We start from the raw sequence: 19,077 nt of genomic DNA on the forward strand, positions 1-19,077 counted from the left end.
AAACCCGGGTGCTACTGGCCGGGACATGCAAACCGCCACCCCCCCTCCCGAAGCACCCCACCTGGCAGCCCGGCCTAGATCATGCCTGCAGCCCCAGTGCAGAGTTGCAGCCACATGACAAGGGGCAGTCACCTGCCTCCCAGCCCGGCTGAGTTTCGGGCAAACCAGCGGGAACAAAATAGCAGCAACCCCAACGGCTACAGGCAGGTTAAAAAGAAACAAGTGTCGTGCAAAGCCGCCTCGGCCAGGAAGCGGGCAGGGCAGGGCCGGGCCGGGTCGGGCGGCGTCTCTCCAGCAGCTGTCGGGACAGGGCTGTTATCGGCTGGTACAGGGGGCTGGTGTGACCCACTCGGCTGCTACTCGGGGTGGGGAAGCTCCGTGATTTGGATGTGAACGAAGAGCGAGGAGGGCGGGATGGCCGTGCCGTCCTTGGACAGGAGGTGGACATGACGATAACCTGCAGGGAGACACCAGCGAGCTGGGTTGGACCTGGCAGGCCACAGTGGAGAAGAGTTGTGGGCTCCCAGTCCCGGGTGGGAGATCCTCCTCTGGGGTGTATTCTAGGTGGCTGCCTCCAGCCTGATTTCAACTGCCCTCAGTGCTGGGTCTCCCGCCCCCTCCAGCATCTGTACCTGCCCTTCTCCAGCACGGTGCCCAACGTCCCTCTTGGTTCCTAGTTAGCCCCTAACAAGTCCCACGCTTCCTTGGGCAGGGACCTTGCCTCCCCACATCCCAAACTAGCTGGAGGTCGCCCTGTCCTCTGCCCCTCTCGATCCCTCCGAGCCCGCCCACTCCGTGCTGTTCTCCGAACGCCCCCCTCTCTCCGTGGGGGACTGTCAGAGACACAGGGGCTTGGCCCTTGTTCCGGCGCGCTCTCCTGGGTCTGCCACGGCGATGCTGAGCCCCGACCGAGCCCCCAGCGGAGGGTGGAGCGAGCCGTGGACCATGCAGAAGCAGCCGGGCCTGGCACTCACCTGATTTGATGCTAGCGAAGGGCAGGGTGAACTGGCCCACGAAATCGTTCCTGGACGTCTTGTCGTAATCCTCCACCACGAAGCGCACGAGGGCCAGTTCGGGGACGTGCACCTTGAACTGCAGCGTCTCGCCCCAGCTGGGGTTAAAGCCTGGAGGGGGGAGGCGGAGATCGGGTCAGAGCCTGAGGACCTCAGCCCCCCAAGCATGCTTGGAGCTGCAGGCTGCTAGCGGGGCTGCCCCTAGCGGGAGCCAGGCTCACCTGCCCGGGGCCGGACTCACCGTTGTTATCGACGTACTGGGTCTCCCGCCTGGCCTGGTCGGCGGGGACGCCGTGGATCTCCACGCGCACCAGGGGGTCGACGATGGCGCTCGCCTTGCTGCTGGCCACCTTGGGGAGCTGCTGCCCGCTGATGACCTGTGGCGACACCGTGCAGCGGCGCGAGGGCCCGTGAGCTCGGGGAACTGGCAGCCGCACAGGCCCCAGGAGCTCTGCCCGTGCCAGCAGCTGGGTCCTCTGCAGGCACGGGGCAGGCTGCACCCAGGACCGGCCTCGGCCCCAGCTCTGGGTCTCAGGGCCTGTCTCCAGCATGCCACGGCACACGATGAAACCTCCCCGTCCCCCTGCTCCCCACACCCAGCTGAGCCCTATAGCACCAGGCACCCCCTGCCCCCTCTCCTCTCCTGCCAGTGGAGAGAGGCCCCTGGGCAGTGCCCCTGCGGGACGCTGGCGTACCTGAATCGCCAGGCTCCACGGGCCGCCCCCAGCCCTGCTCCAGGGATTGTCGGGGTCGAAGGCAGTTCCCACGTCCCTCAGGAAAGCCGGCTTCAGCACGTAGCCGCAGCGGGCGTTCTGCCGGAAGAGCCCGTCGCACAGATCCATCTCCGCCCCGGCCGTCTGCACGTTCAGGGCCACTGCGGGGAGGGAGGCAGATGGGGCTTGTGGGGCTGCAGCAGCGGGACCCGGACGCCCCTTCCCGCCGGGGCTCCCCACGGGCTCTCGGAACGTGCTGGTGAACACCCTCCCCCCCCCCCGAACTAGCACACCGCAGTTTAGGACAGGAAGTGAAGGATGCTGCTGTATCCAGGGCAGGGGCTGTTTAAGAGACAGGGGACATTGAGTGAGGACCCCCGGCACCACTAGCCCAGCCCATGGGGCTGGTTACACTCCTGGGTCGGGGGGGCTCAGTGTTACCTCTCAGCTAGGGGGCCCCTGGCAGCACGGCGCCCCCTACTGCCACTGCCTCGGACCCAGCTGAGCCAGGCCCCGGTCGGCTCGAACAGGCCAGCGCCCGGCTCTCACTCGGGATGCCCAGAGGATGCTCACTTGGGATTCGCGTCCCCCCTCGGACCCCAGCCGGGCCCTACCAAGCTGGCAGCCCACGTTCCACATCTCCTGCGGGTCGTAGTTGGAGGAGTCGGTTCTCAGCCCGCTGGGGTAGATCCGCGTCAGCTGCCAGGCGTTGTGACGGACAAACTCGTTCCCTGGGGGCAGAAGGAGACGGTGACCCCCCCCAGCCTCACCGGCCCCTCCCCCACAGGGCCCCCGATCTGCCTGCAGGCACCAATCAGCCTGCGGCCACCCCCAGACACCCACCCACAGCCTGACTGACCCCCTCCCCCGCAGATACCCCCTCACCTACCCACAGCCTCACCAACCCCCCACAGGGCCCCCATCTCCCCACAGGCACCCCTCACCCACCCTCCACCCACAGAACCCCCCTGCCTGTGCAGAAAGCTGATGGACCAGGGCTGCCCCAGCGCGAGAGCCCAGCGGATGAGGGGCTTCAAGCTGGGCGTGGGGCTGGGACTGGGGCTCCTGCTGGCTGCAGCTGCCCCGTGGCACCAGGACCCGCCGGGCGCTAGGAAGCCAGAGCCGCCCCAGAGCAGTGCAGGCTATGCAGGGCCAGGGCAGCTGCACCCCGGGCTCAGTGAGCCCCAGAGGGGCTGGGGGCTCCGGCTGCCAAGGCTGCCAGGCTCTGGCCGACGGCACTGCCCTGCCCTGGCTGGGGAGTGCAGCAGAGCGTGGTCTCTGAGACCCAGACCCCTGGGGCCTCACTATTGAGGCTGCCCATCCATGGACCCAGAAGCTGACGGCCATCTGGGCTGAGCCCGTCTGATGCAGGCCCGGGGCCCTCCCTCCGGGATGGGGTGTGGCTAAAGCAGCTTCCCGCGAAGCCCTGCGGAGGGTCTGGGCATCACTGACGCTCAAGCATGTTCCCCCGCCTGGAGCGCAAAGCAGGGTCAGTGTCATCGGCCCCATTGGGTGGCAGGGGAAACTGAGCCATGGGGGGGTGGGGGAAGCTCCAAGAAGGAGGCAGTGGCAGAGCCAGGGTTAGAACCCAGGAGTCCTGGCTCCCAGAGCCCCCAGCCCTAACCCCAAAACTCCGCTCCCAGAACTGGGGACAGAACCCAGGAGTCCTGGCTCCCAGCCCCCAGCTCTCACCCACTATCTTCCCAGAGCTGGGATAGAACCCAGGAGTCCTGCCCCCAGCCCAGTGCCATATCCACTGGATCTCAGGTGACCTGGCTGGTCGGGAACAGGACCCCATGGCACATTACTGGGTTTGGATGGCTGGGGAGTCCTGCCGGCCGGGAGGCCGAGCTGGGTGTTTAAATGCTAGGTCTGTCCCATGCCCCCTGCCAGAGCTCTGGGGGTCCCAGCAGGAGCGCTTGGACGCTCCTCTCAGCAGCTGGGATTTCACCCCTTCGCTGCCCCCCCAGCCCCCTGCAGCCGGGGCACCCCTCCCCCTTACCCGCCTCTTTGATCAGCTTCCTGGCCTTGGCCTCGGGCAGGGAGGCCGTCTCGTAGGGCCGGCAGCGGGCGAGCGCCTGCTGGAAGCCGCAGAAGGGGACGCTATGGCAGTAGACGATGCAGTCAGACAGCTCCTTGGCCTGGGACTTCTGCGAAGGGCCAAGCGGGTCAGAGCCTGTGGGGCAGGGCCGATGGCCGGAGGCGCCAGCACCTGGAGCACCAGCTGCTGGGCAGGCTGGACGGGCCCTGGGCACCGAGCTGCTCCTGCCCCCGGAGGTGGGCCAGCATCCAGGGGAAGCCGTACCTGCCGCGGGCGTGCACACCGGCCGTTGGGCTCCAGGGCTGGCACCAGCACGGAGATGCCCGTCGCCGCTGGGCGGCTGGGCCATGCAGTCGTGGGCAGAGCCAGGAGCCGGGATAACTCCTGGCAGAAGCTCAAACCAATGGAGTGTGCCAAGGCCCGGGCGCCCTGGCTGAGTTATGGCGGCTCGGAGCCAGGGCAGGCATTTCCCCCAGCACCCAGGGGCGATCTGGGGTGGGGTGGTGAGCCTGGGAAGCCCCAGTGTGGGGTGCGGGAGGGTGTCGGCCCACTGCACGGAGCTGTCCCTGGGGTACCCTGCTGCCAGCTGGCCAGCACCCACCAGGAGACATCCACAGACCCCCCGCCCTGGTGCAGTGCTCCCGGCTGGGGGAGGTTGTCTCTGTACCTTGGCCTTCCTCTTGGCCTCCTGGCTCAGGCTGTCTTCCTCTGCCTCCGGCTCATCATCATCCTCGGATGCCTCCCCCTCCGGGGCCTTGTCCGGCTGCCCACTCGGCGAATGTGCCAGGCTCTCTGCCCGCTTCCCCTTCAGAATGATCCTTCCTCTCAGCTCCTGCGGGACACCCGGGAGAGGGGATGGGTGGAGGCGAGGGATGCAGAGGGAGGGGATGGAGGGATGCAACAGGAGGGGATGGAGGGATGGAGCGGGAGGGGATGGAGGGATGGAGGGGGAGGGGATGGAGGGATGCAGCGGGAGGGGATGGAGGGATGGAGGGGGAGGGGATGGAGGGATGCGGAGGGAAGGAGGGATGGAGGGGGAAGGGATGGAGGGATGCAGAGGGAGGGGATGGAGGGATGGAGGGGGAGGGGATGGAGGGATGCGGAGGGAAGGAGGGATGAAGGGGGAAGGGATGGAGGGATGCAGAGGGAGGGGATGGAGGGATGGAGGGGGAGGGGATGGAGGGATGCAACAGGAGGGGATGGAAGGATGCAGAGGGAAGGAGGGATGGAGGGGGAGGGGATGGAGGGAGGGATGCAGCGGGATGCAGGGGGAGGGGATGGAGGGATGCGGAGGGAAGGAGGGATGGAGGGGGAGGGGATGGAGGGAGGGATGTAGGGCTGGGGGGGAAGGGATCAGTGGAGGGAGGGATGCAGGGGGAGGGGATGCAGGGGGAGGGGATGGAGGGAGGGATGGAGGGCTGGGGGGAAGGGATCAGTGGAGGGAGGGATGCAGGGGGAAGGGAGGGATGGAGGGGGAGTGGATGGAGGGATGCAGGGGGAGGGGATGGAGGGAGGGATGGAGGGCTGGGGGGGAAGGGATCAGTGGAGGGAAGGACAGGGGGCGTGGCAGGCTGGATGGACACAGTGTGAGTGGGGATGGCCGTGCAGAGGGATGCAGGCGAGCGCCCCCCCTGGAAGCAGGGGAAAGTGCAATGCCCCCGCCCCCCAGGGCAGCCCCAGCCTGAGCGGGTGCCCCACCCCAGGCCCTGCGGGAACGGCTCTTGGTGCGCCCCGGGCAGTTTGCTAAGGGGCGGCGTGCGGGGGCGCAGGGCAGGCACCACTGGAGGGGCGGGATGGCCGAGACAGGAGCGCAGAGCCATCGGGCGGCCCCCCAGCGACAGCCCCCCAGCCCGTCCCCTACCTGCGGCGAAGGCAGCTGCGTCGGGTCGTGGCCGTCGAGGGGGGCCATGAGCAGCCGCTCTGCCAGGATGCCCTTCAGGTGCTGGGCCAGGAGGTCCTGCTGCTCCAGGCCGCAGTGATTCTCCAGCGACAGGATGACGGGGTAGTCGGACGCCTGCCAAGCAAAGAGCCCGCGGCTGCTGGTCCCTGGGGCAGGCGCCGAGACCAGGCCAGAGCCTCCGGGTCCCCTTGGCCACCAGGGCCTCCCGCGGGGACCGTGTGGGGCTGGGGCCGGCCGGGCAGGAACCCACCCGTCTCCCGAGGGAAGGCCAGGCCGAAAAGTGCCAGCAGGACCCAGCACTGAGTGTGAGCGGGGGAATGCCCCCGGCTGAGCCCCCGCCCCCTCCCTGCAGAGCCCCCGCCCCCGCCCCCTGCCGAGCCCCCCCCCGCCAAGCCCCCTGTCCCCCCCTGTAGCCCCGTGCCCCCAGCCAAGCCCCCGCCCCCTCCCTGCAGCCCTGCGCCCCCTGCCGAGCCCCCCTCCCCCTCCCCCTGCCAAGCCCCCGTCCCCCCCGTAACCCCGTGCCCCCCTGCCGAGCCCCCCGCCCCCTCCCTGCTGCCCGGCGCCCCCTAGTTACACCCACCCCGCTCCCTGCAGCATGACACCACCTAGCGCTGCAGCAGAACCTGGGACACGAGGCTGCAGTGGTGACCTCCCCCTGCCCCGTCCCAAAGGGGGGAAGCTGAAAGAAGCTGAAGGAACCTGGAGCCTGGATCATGCTTGCAGCACTTCAGCCAGCGCCGGGGTTTTGGCAGGTGACCCAACCTGGTGCCTCCTACCTGTCCCCAAAGCCAACGATGTGAATGCCCATATAGTGCCTTTCCTCCGGCGGGACGGCCTCGCCTGCCACAGTGATGCAGCCACCTCTGAGCAGAATAGGGCAGCTGCTCAACAGTCAACTCCCCTGGAGCGAGTGGCTCCCAGTGCCGAGCCCATGGAGGGGACTGTCACCACAAGGGGGCGCTGCAAACATGCCATAGGGCAGGGCCAGCCTTGGCCTTCCCAAAGTGGGATCCTCTGACCCTCTTAGTAAGAGGAGAAGGGTAGGGTGCTCACAACTCCCTGACCCCCATCGTGACCCACCCCAGGGGTCGGGACGCCCCACTGAGAACCTGCCCCATGTAGCCACCTAACACCCCCTACTGGCGGGGGGCTGCCCTACCTGGAAGGCGTACTGCCCCAGGGTGGTGACCACGTCCTTGAAGGGGATCTTGGAGGTGAACGTGTGGTCGTGGTAGACGACGGGCTCCCCGCTGGGTCCGTCCCAGCAGTCCACCTCCAGGCAGCGGCAGCCCCGCTTCAGAGCCCTGCCAAGGAGACGCCCCGCAGGCTGCTCAGCGCCCTCCTCCGGTACCACCGCCCTGCTCCTCGGGGAGCACGACGCCGGCTCGCCGCGGCCTAACCCGGTCACCAACCCACCCTGGGCTGACGGTTACGCCCCAGGGCTGCCGGGCTGGCAGGACTGGCCTGGCCTGGGGAAAGCCGGGGCAGCTCCCGGCTCTGCCGCAGCCAGCGGGCCAGTGGCTGCATTTCCCTGGGCCTCGGTTCTCCATCTGGAATACCGACTTTCCGGTCTGCTGCGCCCAGGCTGGCTCTTAGTACAGGGACAGTCCCCCCTGTGTGCGTGCAGCGGCTGGGGATACACAGAGGAGTAAGCGGGGCCAGGTGTAACGCCACCAGCGATGGGCTCCCTCTGTCCCCTACTCACGGGGTCTAATGATTCGACCGCAGTGTTCCCTGCTTTGGCAGATGACCCAGCCCGGCGCCTCCTACTTGGCCCCAAAGCAAACAATGCTAATCCCTCTGCAGGGACGGCCTTGCCTACCACAGTGATGCAGCCACCTCTGAGTGGAACATGGTAGCTGCTCAACAGCAACGCTCCACGAGACAGGCAGCGACAGGGAATATCCCATCCAGGCAGGGGCTTAGGGTGGGAGAATGACATTTCCCATATTGAACTTGGCCAGGGACAGTGGGGCTAATCCTACAGCTCTGCTGAAAGGGGGCAGGGGGACCTAACGACCCTACGTGGTCAGGCATTGGGTTTACATCTCATTGGAAAGGCAGCACCTCCAGCAAATCCACAGCTCCCCTCCCGCTGCGCCAGGACACCGAGGCAGGATGAACCCAGAGGCCCCCCGCAGCCCTTTGTACCCGACACTGCCACCCGGCAGCCCTTCATACCCAACACTGCCCCCCATGGAGACCAGGCGATGCCCTTTGGGAGCAGCTGCCTTCTCCTCACATACCTGATGTAGCCCTCGACGCTGCTCTGGCCCCGGAGCTGGTCCTCCAGCAGGTAGGTGTTGTGCGAGGAGGAGATGAAATAGTGGCAGAGGGGCTGGGTCATGTCCTGACAAAGCGGCCCATGAGCGGGGTTGAAGATGGCCCCTTCCGGCGAGAGCAGGTACAGGAGGAAGCCGTCGACACTCAGCATGTGCCGTGCCCTGGCTGGAGAGGAAGGAGCCGAGACAGTGCGGCGTCAAGAGACCAGGGAGCTCGGTCCAGCTGCTCCGCCCAGCGAGGGACCCGTCTCCTGCGGAGCCCTGAGCCCAGGGCAAGAGGAGAGAGCGCCTAGCTGCTTGGAGGAAAGCAAGCGTGATGCCAATCTTCCCAAAAGGGGAGAAGGGAGATCCTGGCAATGACCAGAGCTAATAAAATGCCAGAGGCCATAGTAAAAGGGAGGAAAAAATCACTAAATATCTAGAGGGTGAGAGAAATGCGGGCAACAAGCAGCACTGGGCGGAGACTAGAATAAATCCTGCCGGGCAAATTGTGCTCTGTTGCGGCGGCCGGAATCACAGCCCCAAACACAGTAGGCCGGGCTCGATAGAGCCGCGTGCAGTCGTAGTCTCATCGCGCATTCAAATTGCCCCGAACCTGACTCCCCCGGGGCCCGAGGCCGGCTGCCATCAGAGGCGCAGTGCGGAGTTGGGAGCGGGGTCCTGCCAGCTCCCAGCGGAGTGCGCGCTAGGGTCTGTCTGGTTCCCGAGCGGCGTTTCGCGGCCAGTGGGGCGTGAAAGGCAACTGGGGAACCTGAGACACTGAACATTTTATTACAATTTAATACCAAGACAATTCCCTGCCCCCCATGTGCCCAGACCCTGCAGGGGTCCCTGTCCCACCCCGGAGACACACCCATGTGGCAGGCACACTGGCACAGCGCGGTGGCATCCATGCACTTTTCACTCTTACTGTGACAGCGGCTGTAAGGAGATCACAAAGACTGGGCTTTGAATAAGGGGGCACCATCCTGGGAAGGTGAGCCCCATTGCTCCCAGTCTGGGGGAGGAATTTGGCTGGGAACCTCCCCCAAGGAAAGGCTGAGAGACCCGTCACTATGCACGTGTAACAGGCCAAGCAAAGAGCTAGCCGGCCCTGGAGGGAAGGGGCTGCCTTGGCCCCCGGGGCTGGTCCCTTCCCTTGCCCTGTGCCATGACCCCCACCGGTCTCAGACGGCTCGTATCTGGCAATCAGCTCCATGGCGAACTCCTGCGTGTTTTCCCCCTCCAGCTGCTCCTGCTGCAGGAAATCCACAAACTCCAGAAGGGTCAGTTTCTTCCCGTCCTGGGAGAACACCTGGAAGACGTCCAGCACGTCGTCTCGCTGCGTCAGCGCCTTATAGAACAGCACAAACTCCTCGCCCTCCAGCGTCCCCGACTCCGACCCGTCGGCCATCTGCAGTGAGAGCAGGGCCTGGGGGAGGCTGCAGGACTGACAGTGTCAGTGCATGTCCCCCCTACCCGCCCGCCCTGGCACTGACTGCCCCATAGCACTGACCACCCCATGTGTCAGGAGTGGGGCCGCTACCAAAATCACCTCCACCTGCCACAGTGAGATCTGGCCTTTATTTACCTTCCTTAGATATGCCATAGTGGGCACTATAAACAGCTCTGTGAGTTACGGATGGTAAGAGATGGCAGGATGGATGATGAGTACAGGTGGATGGGTGGATGGATGGATGATGGGTACAGAAGAATGGGTGGATGGATGGATGGATGATGTGGTTGGGTGGATGGATGGATGATGTGGATGGGTGGATGGATGGATGGATGATGGGTGGACGATTGGGTGGATGGATGGACGATGGGTACAGGTGGATGGATGGACGATGGGTACAGAAGGATGGATGGACAATGGGTACAGATGGACGGGTGGATGGATGGATGGATGATGGGTACAGAAGGATGGATGGATGGATGATGTGGATGGATGGATGATAGGTACAGGTGGATGGATGGATGGATGATGGGTGGAAGATTGGGTGGATGGATGGATGATGGGTACAGATGGACAGGTGGATGATGGAACGGTGGATGGATGGATGATGGGTACAGGTGGATGGATTGATGGATGATGTGGATGGGTGGGTGATTGGGTAGATGGATGGATGATGGGTACAGGTGGATGGATGGATGGATAGATGGGTGATTGGGTGGATGGATGGATGATGGGTACAGAAGGACAGGTGGATGATGGGACGGTGGAGGGATGGATGGATGATGGGTACAGGTGGATGGATGGATGGATGGATGATGTGGATGGGTGGGTGATTGGGTGGATGGATGGATGATGGGTACAGGTGGATTGACGGATGGATGGGGGGTACAGGTGGACAGGTGGAGGGATAGGGAATAGCCAGGCTTGGTAAAATCTCTTTCCCTCTATTTTTCTAAAGCTAAACTTGGGGTCCCAAACTCGTGAGCTGTGTCCCCTTTAAACCTCACTGGGGGTGAGGCCTGCTAGCTCTGAAGAGACCAGGCGAAGGAGCCATCAGCACGGCCAACCTGCATCTGACTCCTGATGACTAGGCGGGGCCCATGACAGCAGCAGGGGTCGTGTGTGTGCATGTGTGTGCACGCACATGTGCACATTCTGCTCACAGCTCTCCACAAGCCCTGACACCAGCAGGCTGATTCTCCTTGGCTTGAGCCATATGCTGGGGCTAAGGGAATCTGCGGACCGGTTTCAATCCAGGGGACTCTGCGGTGTGTCCTCTGCAGCTGGCTGCCAGGCGGGGGCGATGCCGGGCCATGGGGGAGGGAGGGAGGGAGGGAGAAGAGCAAGGCCATCACTGGTTGGACCCATGTGGCTCCAGCAGAGACACAAGGACCCCCCACCCTGCCCCACAGGGATAGCCCTACTGGCAGCCCTTCCATCAGCCCCTTGTGACCTGCTCCGTTCGAGGGCTTCCTTCTGAAAACAGCCTTTGGGTGGGGGTGATACCAGCCTGCTCCAGCTTGGCCCTCCCCCAGGCATGGCACTCACCTGGAAGAGCCGGAGCGCATGGTCCTCGTTCATGTCCATGTTCATCATCTTGAGGAGCTGCCGCACCTCCTTGAAGCTCATGCGTCCGTCCTTGTTCTTATCGGCCTTCTGGAACCAGTCGCAGATCCACCTGCCGGGGGGGGGGGGCTAAGGAAAGTGACGGGGGGGCTGAGAGTACCCTGAGCTCAGCGTGCGCTGCAGGGGCCCGGGCCTGAGGCGGGGCAGGGGAACAGGTGGGTGCTGTCCATAGGCTGTGGGCACTGGTGGTATCCCCCCACACTGACCCAGCTAAATGCCCACCAGTTCCCAATGCCCCCCAGACATGAGCACATGGCACATCCCTGCCCCAGGGGCCCTTCCCCATCCACTGAGGAGGAGACACCCAGGGGACATCAAGGCAGCCAGGCCCATCCCCCAGGCTGACGGGGGTGTCTCCCAGCCATGACCCCTGGCTTTGCTAATCTGCGTGGGTGAAAGGGCACCGAGGAGGCAGGGGAAGCCGGGGCTTGGGGCCAGGCTGGCGGAAGGATATTGATCCATCTTCTCCTGCTGGTCCATCTTGGTGACGATCTCCACCAGGCGACGCAGGCCCTGGACCCAGCACTGTGCCTCCTCGGGGGAGCCGGCGATCAGGTCCAGGTTCCCGTGCCGCCCATGGAAGACGACAGTGAAGCAGTGCTCGGGCGGGAACTCCTCGGCCAGGCTCTGCAGCACCTCGGACTGGTGCCCCTCCCGCACTGTCTCCACGTCGCTGATGGAGACTGGATGGATGGGAGGGGTGGGTCAGGCTCCAGAGAGGGGCAGGGCCTGCACCAGATGTCACCGCCCCCAGATCCATCTGTCCGTCCGTCTCTGGGGTCTGTCCCTTGCTATCTAAACACTGGGAGACCCTATGAAATAGGGCCCTGTGCTGGAGACCCTGGGAGAATCAGTTGGAGATCGCTTCCCCAACCCATACAGCGCCCATGGTCTCTCACAGGATGGCAGGAAGGGGGCTGTGATGGGGGGATGGAGAAGGGAGGGTCTGACAATCAGGCTCAGACACCCCAGGGTGAAAATATAAGAACGGCCAGACTGGGTCAGACCAAAGGTCCACCTAGCCCAGTGTCCTGTCTTCCGACAGTGGCCAGGGCCAGGTGCCCCAGAGGGAATGAACTGAACAGGGAATCATCCAGTGATCCATCCCCTGTCACCCATTCCCAGCATCTGGCCATCAGAGATTTAAAGATCATGGGGTTGCATCCCTGCCCATCTTGGCTAATAGCCACTGATGGACCTGCCCTCCAGGAACTTCTCTCGTTCTTTTTTGAGCCTCTTTTGGCCTTCACAGGGGATCTGAATCCCAAAGAACAAGAAACTGAATCAACTGGCTACAATGTCAATGCAGTCTGGAAGTGCATCAAGACAGGGCTGTTATGCCAGCGGCCATTAACATCACTGGGTGCTGTATGCGCGGATGGCGTGTCCGGAGCTGTGGCTGAGTGCTGGGAACATGTTCCTGAAATACGGTTTGGAGCACACTTGACACACAGGTCTGTCCTAGACAGCGGAATGATTTCTGCCTGAGACAATGGATGTTACATTCACTTCCAATTCGACAGGGGAGGGGAAGTCACAAGGGAGAGACAAACAGCAGGGGGGAAACTTTCTCTGGGGAGACGCTTCCGAAGAATACATTGCAAAGGCTGACTGGACTAGAAAAAGAAGGGGAGAAAACCCCTTCGTTATCCACCACCCACAGGGGAAAGAGGCCAGCGCTCGTGGGATCTGTGAAAGGTGGATCCTTCAGGCCTGTGGGCTGGAGATGCTGAGAACTGACCGTAAACGAGCCATTGCCAGAGACCTGGCTTGTAACCCGATAAGTTCTAGGCACGAGAAAGCCTGTTTTCACGTTTGTTTGATTCATAACCAGACTCGCTCTTTCTCTTGCAGGACGTCCCTTCGATCTCTGCTCTTTCTTCACAGCCGTTCTCCGTTTGCCTGTAAACCCTGTGAGCGCTGAGAAGCAGGCGCGGTGTGCACTGGCTTGGAGGCAGTGGCTTTACTCATTCCCGTGAGTGTTCTGTGAGAGGGACCAGACGCTGCAGAGAGACGCCGCTGGGGAGCTCAGGAACTGGGGGTCGCTGCATGGCAGCTCCGTGGCCAGGTTAAGACTGGCAGAGTCTCGGGACTTTGCTGGTGTGGTGGACAGGCTGGTGTAGCAGGCAGCTGTCTGTAAGCTCCAGCAGACCCCGAGCAGAGCATCACAACAAAGCAGGGGCCATCTGAAAGGAATCTCAGGGCTCCAACCGGGAGGGACATGGGGGACACCTTCCTGCATGGACACGCATGCACACACATACACAATCATACACACACACACACGTGCATCTAACCACCCATATATACAACCACACGCCTACCATGCACATAGAATCATAGACTCATAGACTTTAAGGTCAGAAGGGACCATCATGATCGTCTAGTCTGACCTCCTGCACAACGCAGGCCACAGAATCTCACCCACCAACTCCTGTAACAAACCCCTACCTTATGTCTGAGCTATTGAAGTCCTCAAATCATGGTTTAAAGACTTCAAGGTGCAGAGAATCCTCCACATACCCATGTCTGTACACCCACCATACACACACACCTTGGTTTGCGCACACACATCGATGGGGGTTTGCATGCACAGCCACACACCGTTCACTCTGAACCCTACTGAGCACCCAGTGGGCTGGCACACAGCAGTAGCTGTACTCACAGGTATATTTGGTGTAGCCAGTCTTCTTGGACTTGTACCAGACGGTCATGCAGTCGTCCTGCAGCCTGAAGTATCTCTGCTTCTTCCAGCTCTTGGACTTCACCTTCCGCATCAGAGTCCCCTGCTGCATCTGCTCCAGGGTCTCATCCAGCTGGAGGCCTGCGGGCGCAGGGGGAGGGGGGAGAGAGCAGGTGCTCAGCGAGGGAAGACCGGGGAGGTGGCACCGCTGGGAGTGGCCTGCCATGGGAGTGGATGCCTGCCGCCGGCCTTGGCCAGCACCCACACAAGGTGCACAATGCTGGTCAGCTGACACCTGCCCCCGAGACCCAGGCGGCTTCCCAGTGATCTGAGGTCTCCTAAGGGGACCATTGGGGCTCATTGGCCTCCCCTGGAAGGGGCATGACAAATGGTGCCCGAGCAAGGCACTTGCCCCATCATGCAACCAGCATCACTGGAGCAAACCTACTACACCGTTAACCCTTTGGCGACTGTGATAGACCTACATGCTCTTGTACCCACGGGACAATGGCCGCATCACCCCGAAAGGTGCGGGGGGGGTTCGGACCATAGTTACAATGGAGTGACTCTGGAGTGGAATCACTCCAGATTTACACCAGGGTGCCTGAGATCAGAGTCCGCACTCTCCCGTTACACCTCACATGGGGCCAACTCCTCAGCTGGTGCAAACGGGCAGAATCAGCAGTTTTACACCAGAGGATCTGGCCCCAGAGACTTCTCCTCTTCTGCGTTGTGGACAACCCCGCTGCTGAGCAGCCCTGTGGGAATCCGACTCGCCCCAAAGATGCCAGCCCTTGAGCTTCCCTGGGTTTCTGGGGGGCATTTGGGGCACCTCCTTGGAACAGACTGACCCGGACTGGAATTCCAGTCCCTTGTTGCCAGGGTGCCTCCTGGGAGTTGGAGTCCCATGTCCGGGGTGCCTCTGGCCCAGCCCTGCCCCACCTGTCTGAGCTCTCCCAGCTCCCCCCGGCATGCGCTGCTCTAGCCCCTGGTTCAGGTCTGCTGTTCGCTCGAGCTCCACAGACTTTGGGGCAGACCCAGGGATCAGGACGAGGCAGGGGCCCAGACACCACTGGGGGCAGGCCCCCCTCCACCCCTGGCCAGAGCTGGCAGGATTGTGAATGGGTCTGACCCTGCCCCGTGATTCGCCCAAACCCATGTCATTCTCTCCTGCCCCGCTCACACATCATTCGGCCTAGGGGAAGCTCCAGGGACACTCACGGGGGCCGTACAGGTGCAACGCCATCACGCTGTCATCAGGGGCTTTGCCCAACAGGCATCTAGCAAGAGAAAACACCAGAGTCATTAAATACAGTCACATCTGCCTGTCTTATCCAGACAGCTCCTGCCCCATGGCACCAGGGCACTCTGCAGCAGGACGGGGGTGTCGGCAGAGCTGGGAGGCTGTGGGGGCAGCTCAGGGCTGGAATAGCTGGTGTTGCAAACACCAGGCTCGGGATGATAACGTGAGAGGACTCCAGGCGTGTGAAACAAAATTAGCTCTTTATTAAGGGCACCAGGGACAGCGACCGCAGTCGGCATTCCAGCCATGTGCACACAGACTGACTGCCCGGTGCCCCCTCCAAACGCTTCCCTCCTGCAACCAGGCCACCCCTGCTCCAAGTCCCACGCCGGTTGCTCCATCTTTCCTTCAACAGGCTTTGCCCTTGTTGTAGCTTCTGGGCCAGCGGCTGCGGCCTTGCTGGGTCAGGTGACTTGTACAGAGCCCACCCGAGGGACGTGGCTTCACCGTCAGGCCACTGCAGCCTGCTCGATCTCATAGGCCCTGCAAACCAGTCTACGCTGCTCCTTTGTGTCATCGCTGCTGGTGGGGGACTGGCACTCGCCCAGCTGCCGTCGTCAGTCTGTTAACGGGGTCCTGTTTGTTCGCTGGGTAGCTCACACACCTTGTTTCTTCTGACTCTCCTCGGTCGGGCCAGTTGATACCGTGGCCTTGGCCCCGCCTGCCCGGGGGCGCTGAATGGCTGCCGCTACTCAGCATTTCTCTTTGGTTTCGTCTCAGCCACTGTCCTGAGGCTGTAGCTACCTCAAGGTTGCTGCGGCCATGGGGGAGTTGCACATTGGGATTGGGGGCACGGGGGCAGAGGGAGCCCAAGGCTGGGGCAGGAGGGGGCTGCAGGTCGGGAATGAGGGGCAACAGCAGAGCTGGGGGAGCCCAGGCCTGAGCTAGCAGGGGGTTGTGAGTCAGGATTGAGGGGCACCGGCAGAGCTGGGGGAGCCCAGGGCTGGGCTATCAGGGGTTGTGGGTCAGGATTGAGGGGCACCGGCAGAGTTGGGGGAGCCCCAGGGCCAGGATAACAGGGCAGGGGAGTTTAAAAACGGGACTGGGTGCCTGCACAGAGCAGCATGGGGGGATTGTCAGGGCCTGCCTGCACTCAGCCATCTCCAGTCACCTCTTTCAGCCCTTCAGTTGCGAATCTGGCCCTGGCGCACGCTCCGGATTCGGGAAAGGCCTGAGGGTGATTCACCAGGCCCTAGTGACAAATCCCCGTGAAGACAGCCTCTCTCCTGGCTCGGTCCCCTTGTGGCAGAGAGGGGAGGGCCCGCAGAGACAGAGACGTACATGGGAGAGATGGGGGCGAGGGGCTCAAGCTCCATAGCCGTGTCCCCCTGGACAATGGGGGCTGGGGGGGGTTAGCTCCAAGGGGAGCGGGCACAGGTGCATGGGCAGCCTGCCCTCCATTCACAGGGACCGGGCTGCACCCGTGTGCAGCCAGGCAGGGCCTGCTGCGCCCCCTGCCGCTGCCCGTGCTGGATGGACTGTCAGGCCCAGCGTGTCCGGGAACCCTGGCACTGCCCCAGGCCGGGGCCAAGCAGGGAGTTGGGGGTTGGGGGCAGGGGGCTGGGGTCTATCCCCGCTGCCCCTGCAGAGCCCAGAGTGACAATCCCCAGAGCTTTCCTTGGGGCTGAGACCCAGCCTGCAAGGGAAATGATGCAGATAATTGCAAACGCCTGAGAGAGGGGCTGGGCGGGAAATTCCCCGGGGGGGTAACGGCAGCCCCTGGAATGAAATCAGGGTCCAACAGCCACACTCCGACGCCAGGGGAGCGGAGCTGCAAGGAGAGGGCGCAGGGAGGCGCCGTCCCACCCGCCCGCACCGAGGCCCTGCGATGGGCAGGGATGGGGCAGGCAAGCAGCCCAGCTCAGACCTTCCGGAGCCACTAAACGGAGCCCAGGCTGGCAGCTGGTGGCCAGGGAAAACCCCAGGGCCGGCCTGCGTCCAGCGGCCCCAGCACAGAACCTGGCTCCGGCCGAGTCCGGTCTGCCCTGCGGCTGCATCCGGCCGGGAGAAAAGCCCCCAGGGAAGCACAGGAGGCCGGGGCCGCGCTGGGTCCCTGGAGCGGGCTGCAGCAGCCTGGCAGGGGTGCTGAGGAAGCAGCCAAAGGGCTGGTGGTTTCTCAGCGTCTGTCTCACATCCTGGAGGCTGGGCCAGATCCCCGCGCAGGCTGCAGCCGCCAAGGATCCTGCCGGCACAGACGCTGGCGGAGCTCAGGGCAGGGGTTGGGCTGGGCGAGAGGGGTAGGAGCAGCCTGGGTCTCCTTCGCCTTCTAGTCTGGAGGGGCCCCTGGCCAGCCGATACCTGGCTGCCCTCCAGCCCAGGGGAGTGGCCCAGCCGTCAGAGTAGCCAGAGCCCCGTGTGCCAAGCTCCTGGCCCGCCCAGCCCTCTGGGGAGAGGAGCGGCCCCAGGCCGGCAGAACTGCGCTCGCTGGATCGCCCAGCCCCACAAGCAGAGGGGAGCGGGCACTCCTAGGACAGGGCAGTGCCAGCCAGGGACAATGCCGACCCCTGCGGATACCGACCTGCTGTGCCAGGCGCTGCCCCACATAGGGGAAGGGCAGCCCCTGCCTGGACAGCTCACCGGCTTTACACCGTGCCAGGCTGGGGGGGACACCAGCCAGCTTCTTCCGAGTGTGCCCAGTCTGGCGGCACAGAGAGCCGGGGCAGCAGCCTCTGCTTGCCCGCTGCCCAACGGGTATTCGCTGGCGCCGCTCCGTGGCCGTCGGGCTGCAAGGGGGTCTCGCGGAGACCCAGGGCATGGGCCAGTTCGTCTAACCGCCCCCCCACCCCGAATTGAAGCCCCGCCCTGCCCCGAGGGTGAGGCTGTTTCACAAGTGGGAGAGGGCGGAGCCAGCAGGGGAAATCCCCAGCGGGTGCAACTCACCCTGACCTACCCTGGTGTCCTGATCTACACCAGCCGAGCAGCTGCCCCTTCCCCGCTGCCGTTCCCCGCCCGGCTCCCTGGCCCGCTCGGTCTCCTCCTGGCAGAGACGCCCCGCTTGGAGACGCCCTTCGGAGCTGCTCCTTCGAGCCCACCGTACTGGAGTGCAGGCAGTGCTGAATCTGTGCCAGGGCTGAGCCCCGGGACCTCAGAGCCTGGCACCTCACAGCCCCCGGCGCCTCTGGCCTGGCACCTCACAGCCCCCGGCGCCTCTGGGCCTGGCACCTCACAGCCCCCGGCGCCTCTGGCCCGGCACCTCACAGCCCCCGGCGCCTCTGGCCCGGCACCTCACAGCCCCCGGCGCCTCTGGCCCGGCACCTCACAGCCCCCGGCGCCTCTGGCCCGGCACCTCACAGCCCCCGGCGCCTCTGGCCCGGCACCTCACAGCCCCCGGCGCCTCTGGCCCGGCACCTCACAGCCCCCGCACCTCTGGCCCGGCACCTCACAGCCCCCGCTCCTCTGGCCCGGCACCTCACAGCCCCCGGCGCCTCTGGGCCTGGCACCTCACAGCCCCCGGCGCCTCTGGGCCTGGCACCTCACAGCCCCCGCACCTCTGGGCCTGGCACCTCACAGCCCCCGGCGCCTCTGGCCTGGCACCTCACAGCCCCCGGCGCCTCTGGGCCTGGCACCTCACAGCCCCCGCACATCTGGGCCTGGCACCTCACAGCCCCCGCACATCTGGGCCTGGCACCTTACAGCCCCCGCACTTCTGGGGCTGGCAACTCACAGCCCCCGGCGCCTCTGGCCTGGCACCTCACAGCCCCCGGCGCCTCTGGGCCTGGCACCTCACAGCCCCCGGCGCCTCTGGCCCGGCACCTCACAGCCCCTGGCGCCTCTGGCCCGGCACCTCACAGCCCCCGGCGCCTCTGGGCCCGGCACCTCACAGCCCCCGGCGCCTCTGGCCCGGCACCTCACAGCCCCCGGCGCCTCTGGCCCGGCACCTCACAGCCCCCGGCGCCTCTGGCCCGGCACCTCACAGCCCCCGCACCTCTGGCCCGGCACCTCACAGCCCCCGCTCCTCTGGCCCGGCACCTCACAGCCCCCGGCGCCTCTGGGCCTGGCACCTCACAGCCCCCGGCGCCTCTGGGCCTGGCACCTCACAGCCCCCGCGCCTCTGGGCCTGGCACCTCACAGCCCCCGGCGC

At 64.4% G+C, this 19,077-nt stretch overlaps 1 protein-coding gene across 1 annotated transcript in view; it reads right to left on the bottom strand.

Annotated features, from left to right (window-relative positions):
* Nucleotides 1-324: 324 nt before the first annotated feature.
* The window catches only part of PLCD4 (phospholipase C delta 4), a 29,756-nt gene continuing 11,003 nt past the window's right edge, over nucleotides 325-19,077 (bottom strand). The window contains exons 2-16 of the mRNA XM_074967013.1: nucleotides 14,915-14,973; nucleotides 13,676-13,834; nucleotides 11,465-11,693; nucleotides 10,933-11,062; nucleotides 9,111-9,342; nucleotides 7,914-8,115; nucleotides 6,827-6,971; nucleotides 5,629-5,781; nucleotides 4,435-4,599; nucleotides 3,729-3,876; nucleotides 2,341-2,457; nucleotides 1,709-1,887; nucleotides 1,255-1,390; nucleotides 975-1,124; nucleotides 325-457 (exon numbers count right to left, since the gene is read on the bottom strand). Of these exons, the coding sequence (XP_074823114.1) occupies nucleotides 357-457; nucleotides 975-1,124; nucleotides 1,255-1,390; nucleotides 1,709-1,887; nucleotides 2,341-2,457; nucleotides 3,729-3,876; nucleotides 4,435-4,599; nucleotides 5,629-5,781; nucleotides 6,827-6,971; nucleotides 7,914-8,115; nucleotides 9,111-9,342; nucleotides 10,933-11,062; nucleotides 11,465-11,693; nucleotides 13,676-13,834; nucleotides 14,915-14,939 (2,271 nt within the window). The 5' untranslated portion in view covers nucleotides 14,940-14,973 and the 3' untranslated portion in view covers nucleotides 325-356. The remainder of the gene's footprint in view (nucleotides 458-974; nucleotides 1,125-1,254; nucleotides 1,391-1,708; nucleotides 1,888-2,340; nucleotides 2,458-3,728; nucleotides 3,877-4,434; nucleotides 4,600-5,628; nucleotides 5,782-6,826; nucleotides 6,972-7,913; nucleotides 8,116-9,110; nucleotides 9,343-10,932; nucleotides 11,063-11,464; nucleotides 11,694-13,675; nucleotides 13,835-14,914; nucleotides 14,974-19,077) is intronic.

The sequence above is a fragment of the Natator depressus genome, chromosome 11 (assembly GCF_965152275.1).
Source record: "Natator depressus isolate rNatDep1 chromosome 11, rNatDep2.hap1, whole genome shotgun sequence".
Taxonomy (NCBI): domain Eukaryota; kingdom Metazoa; phylum Chordata; order Testudines; family Cheloniidae; genus Natator; species Natator depressus.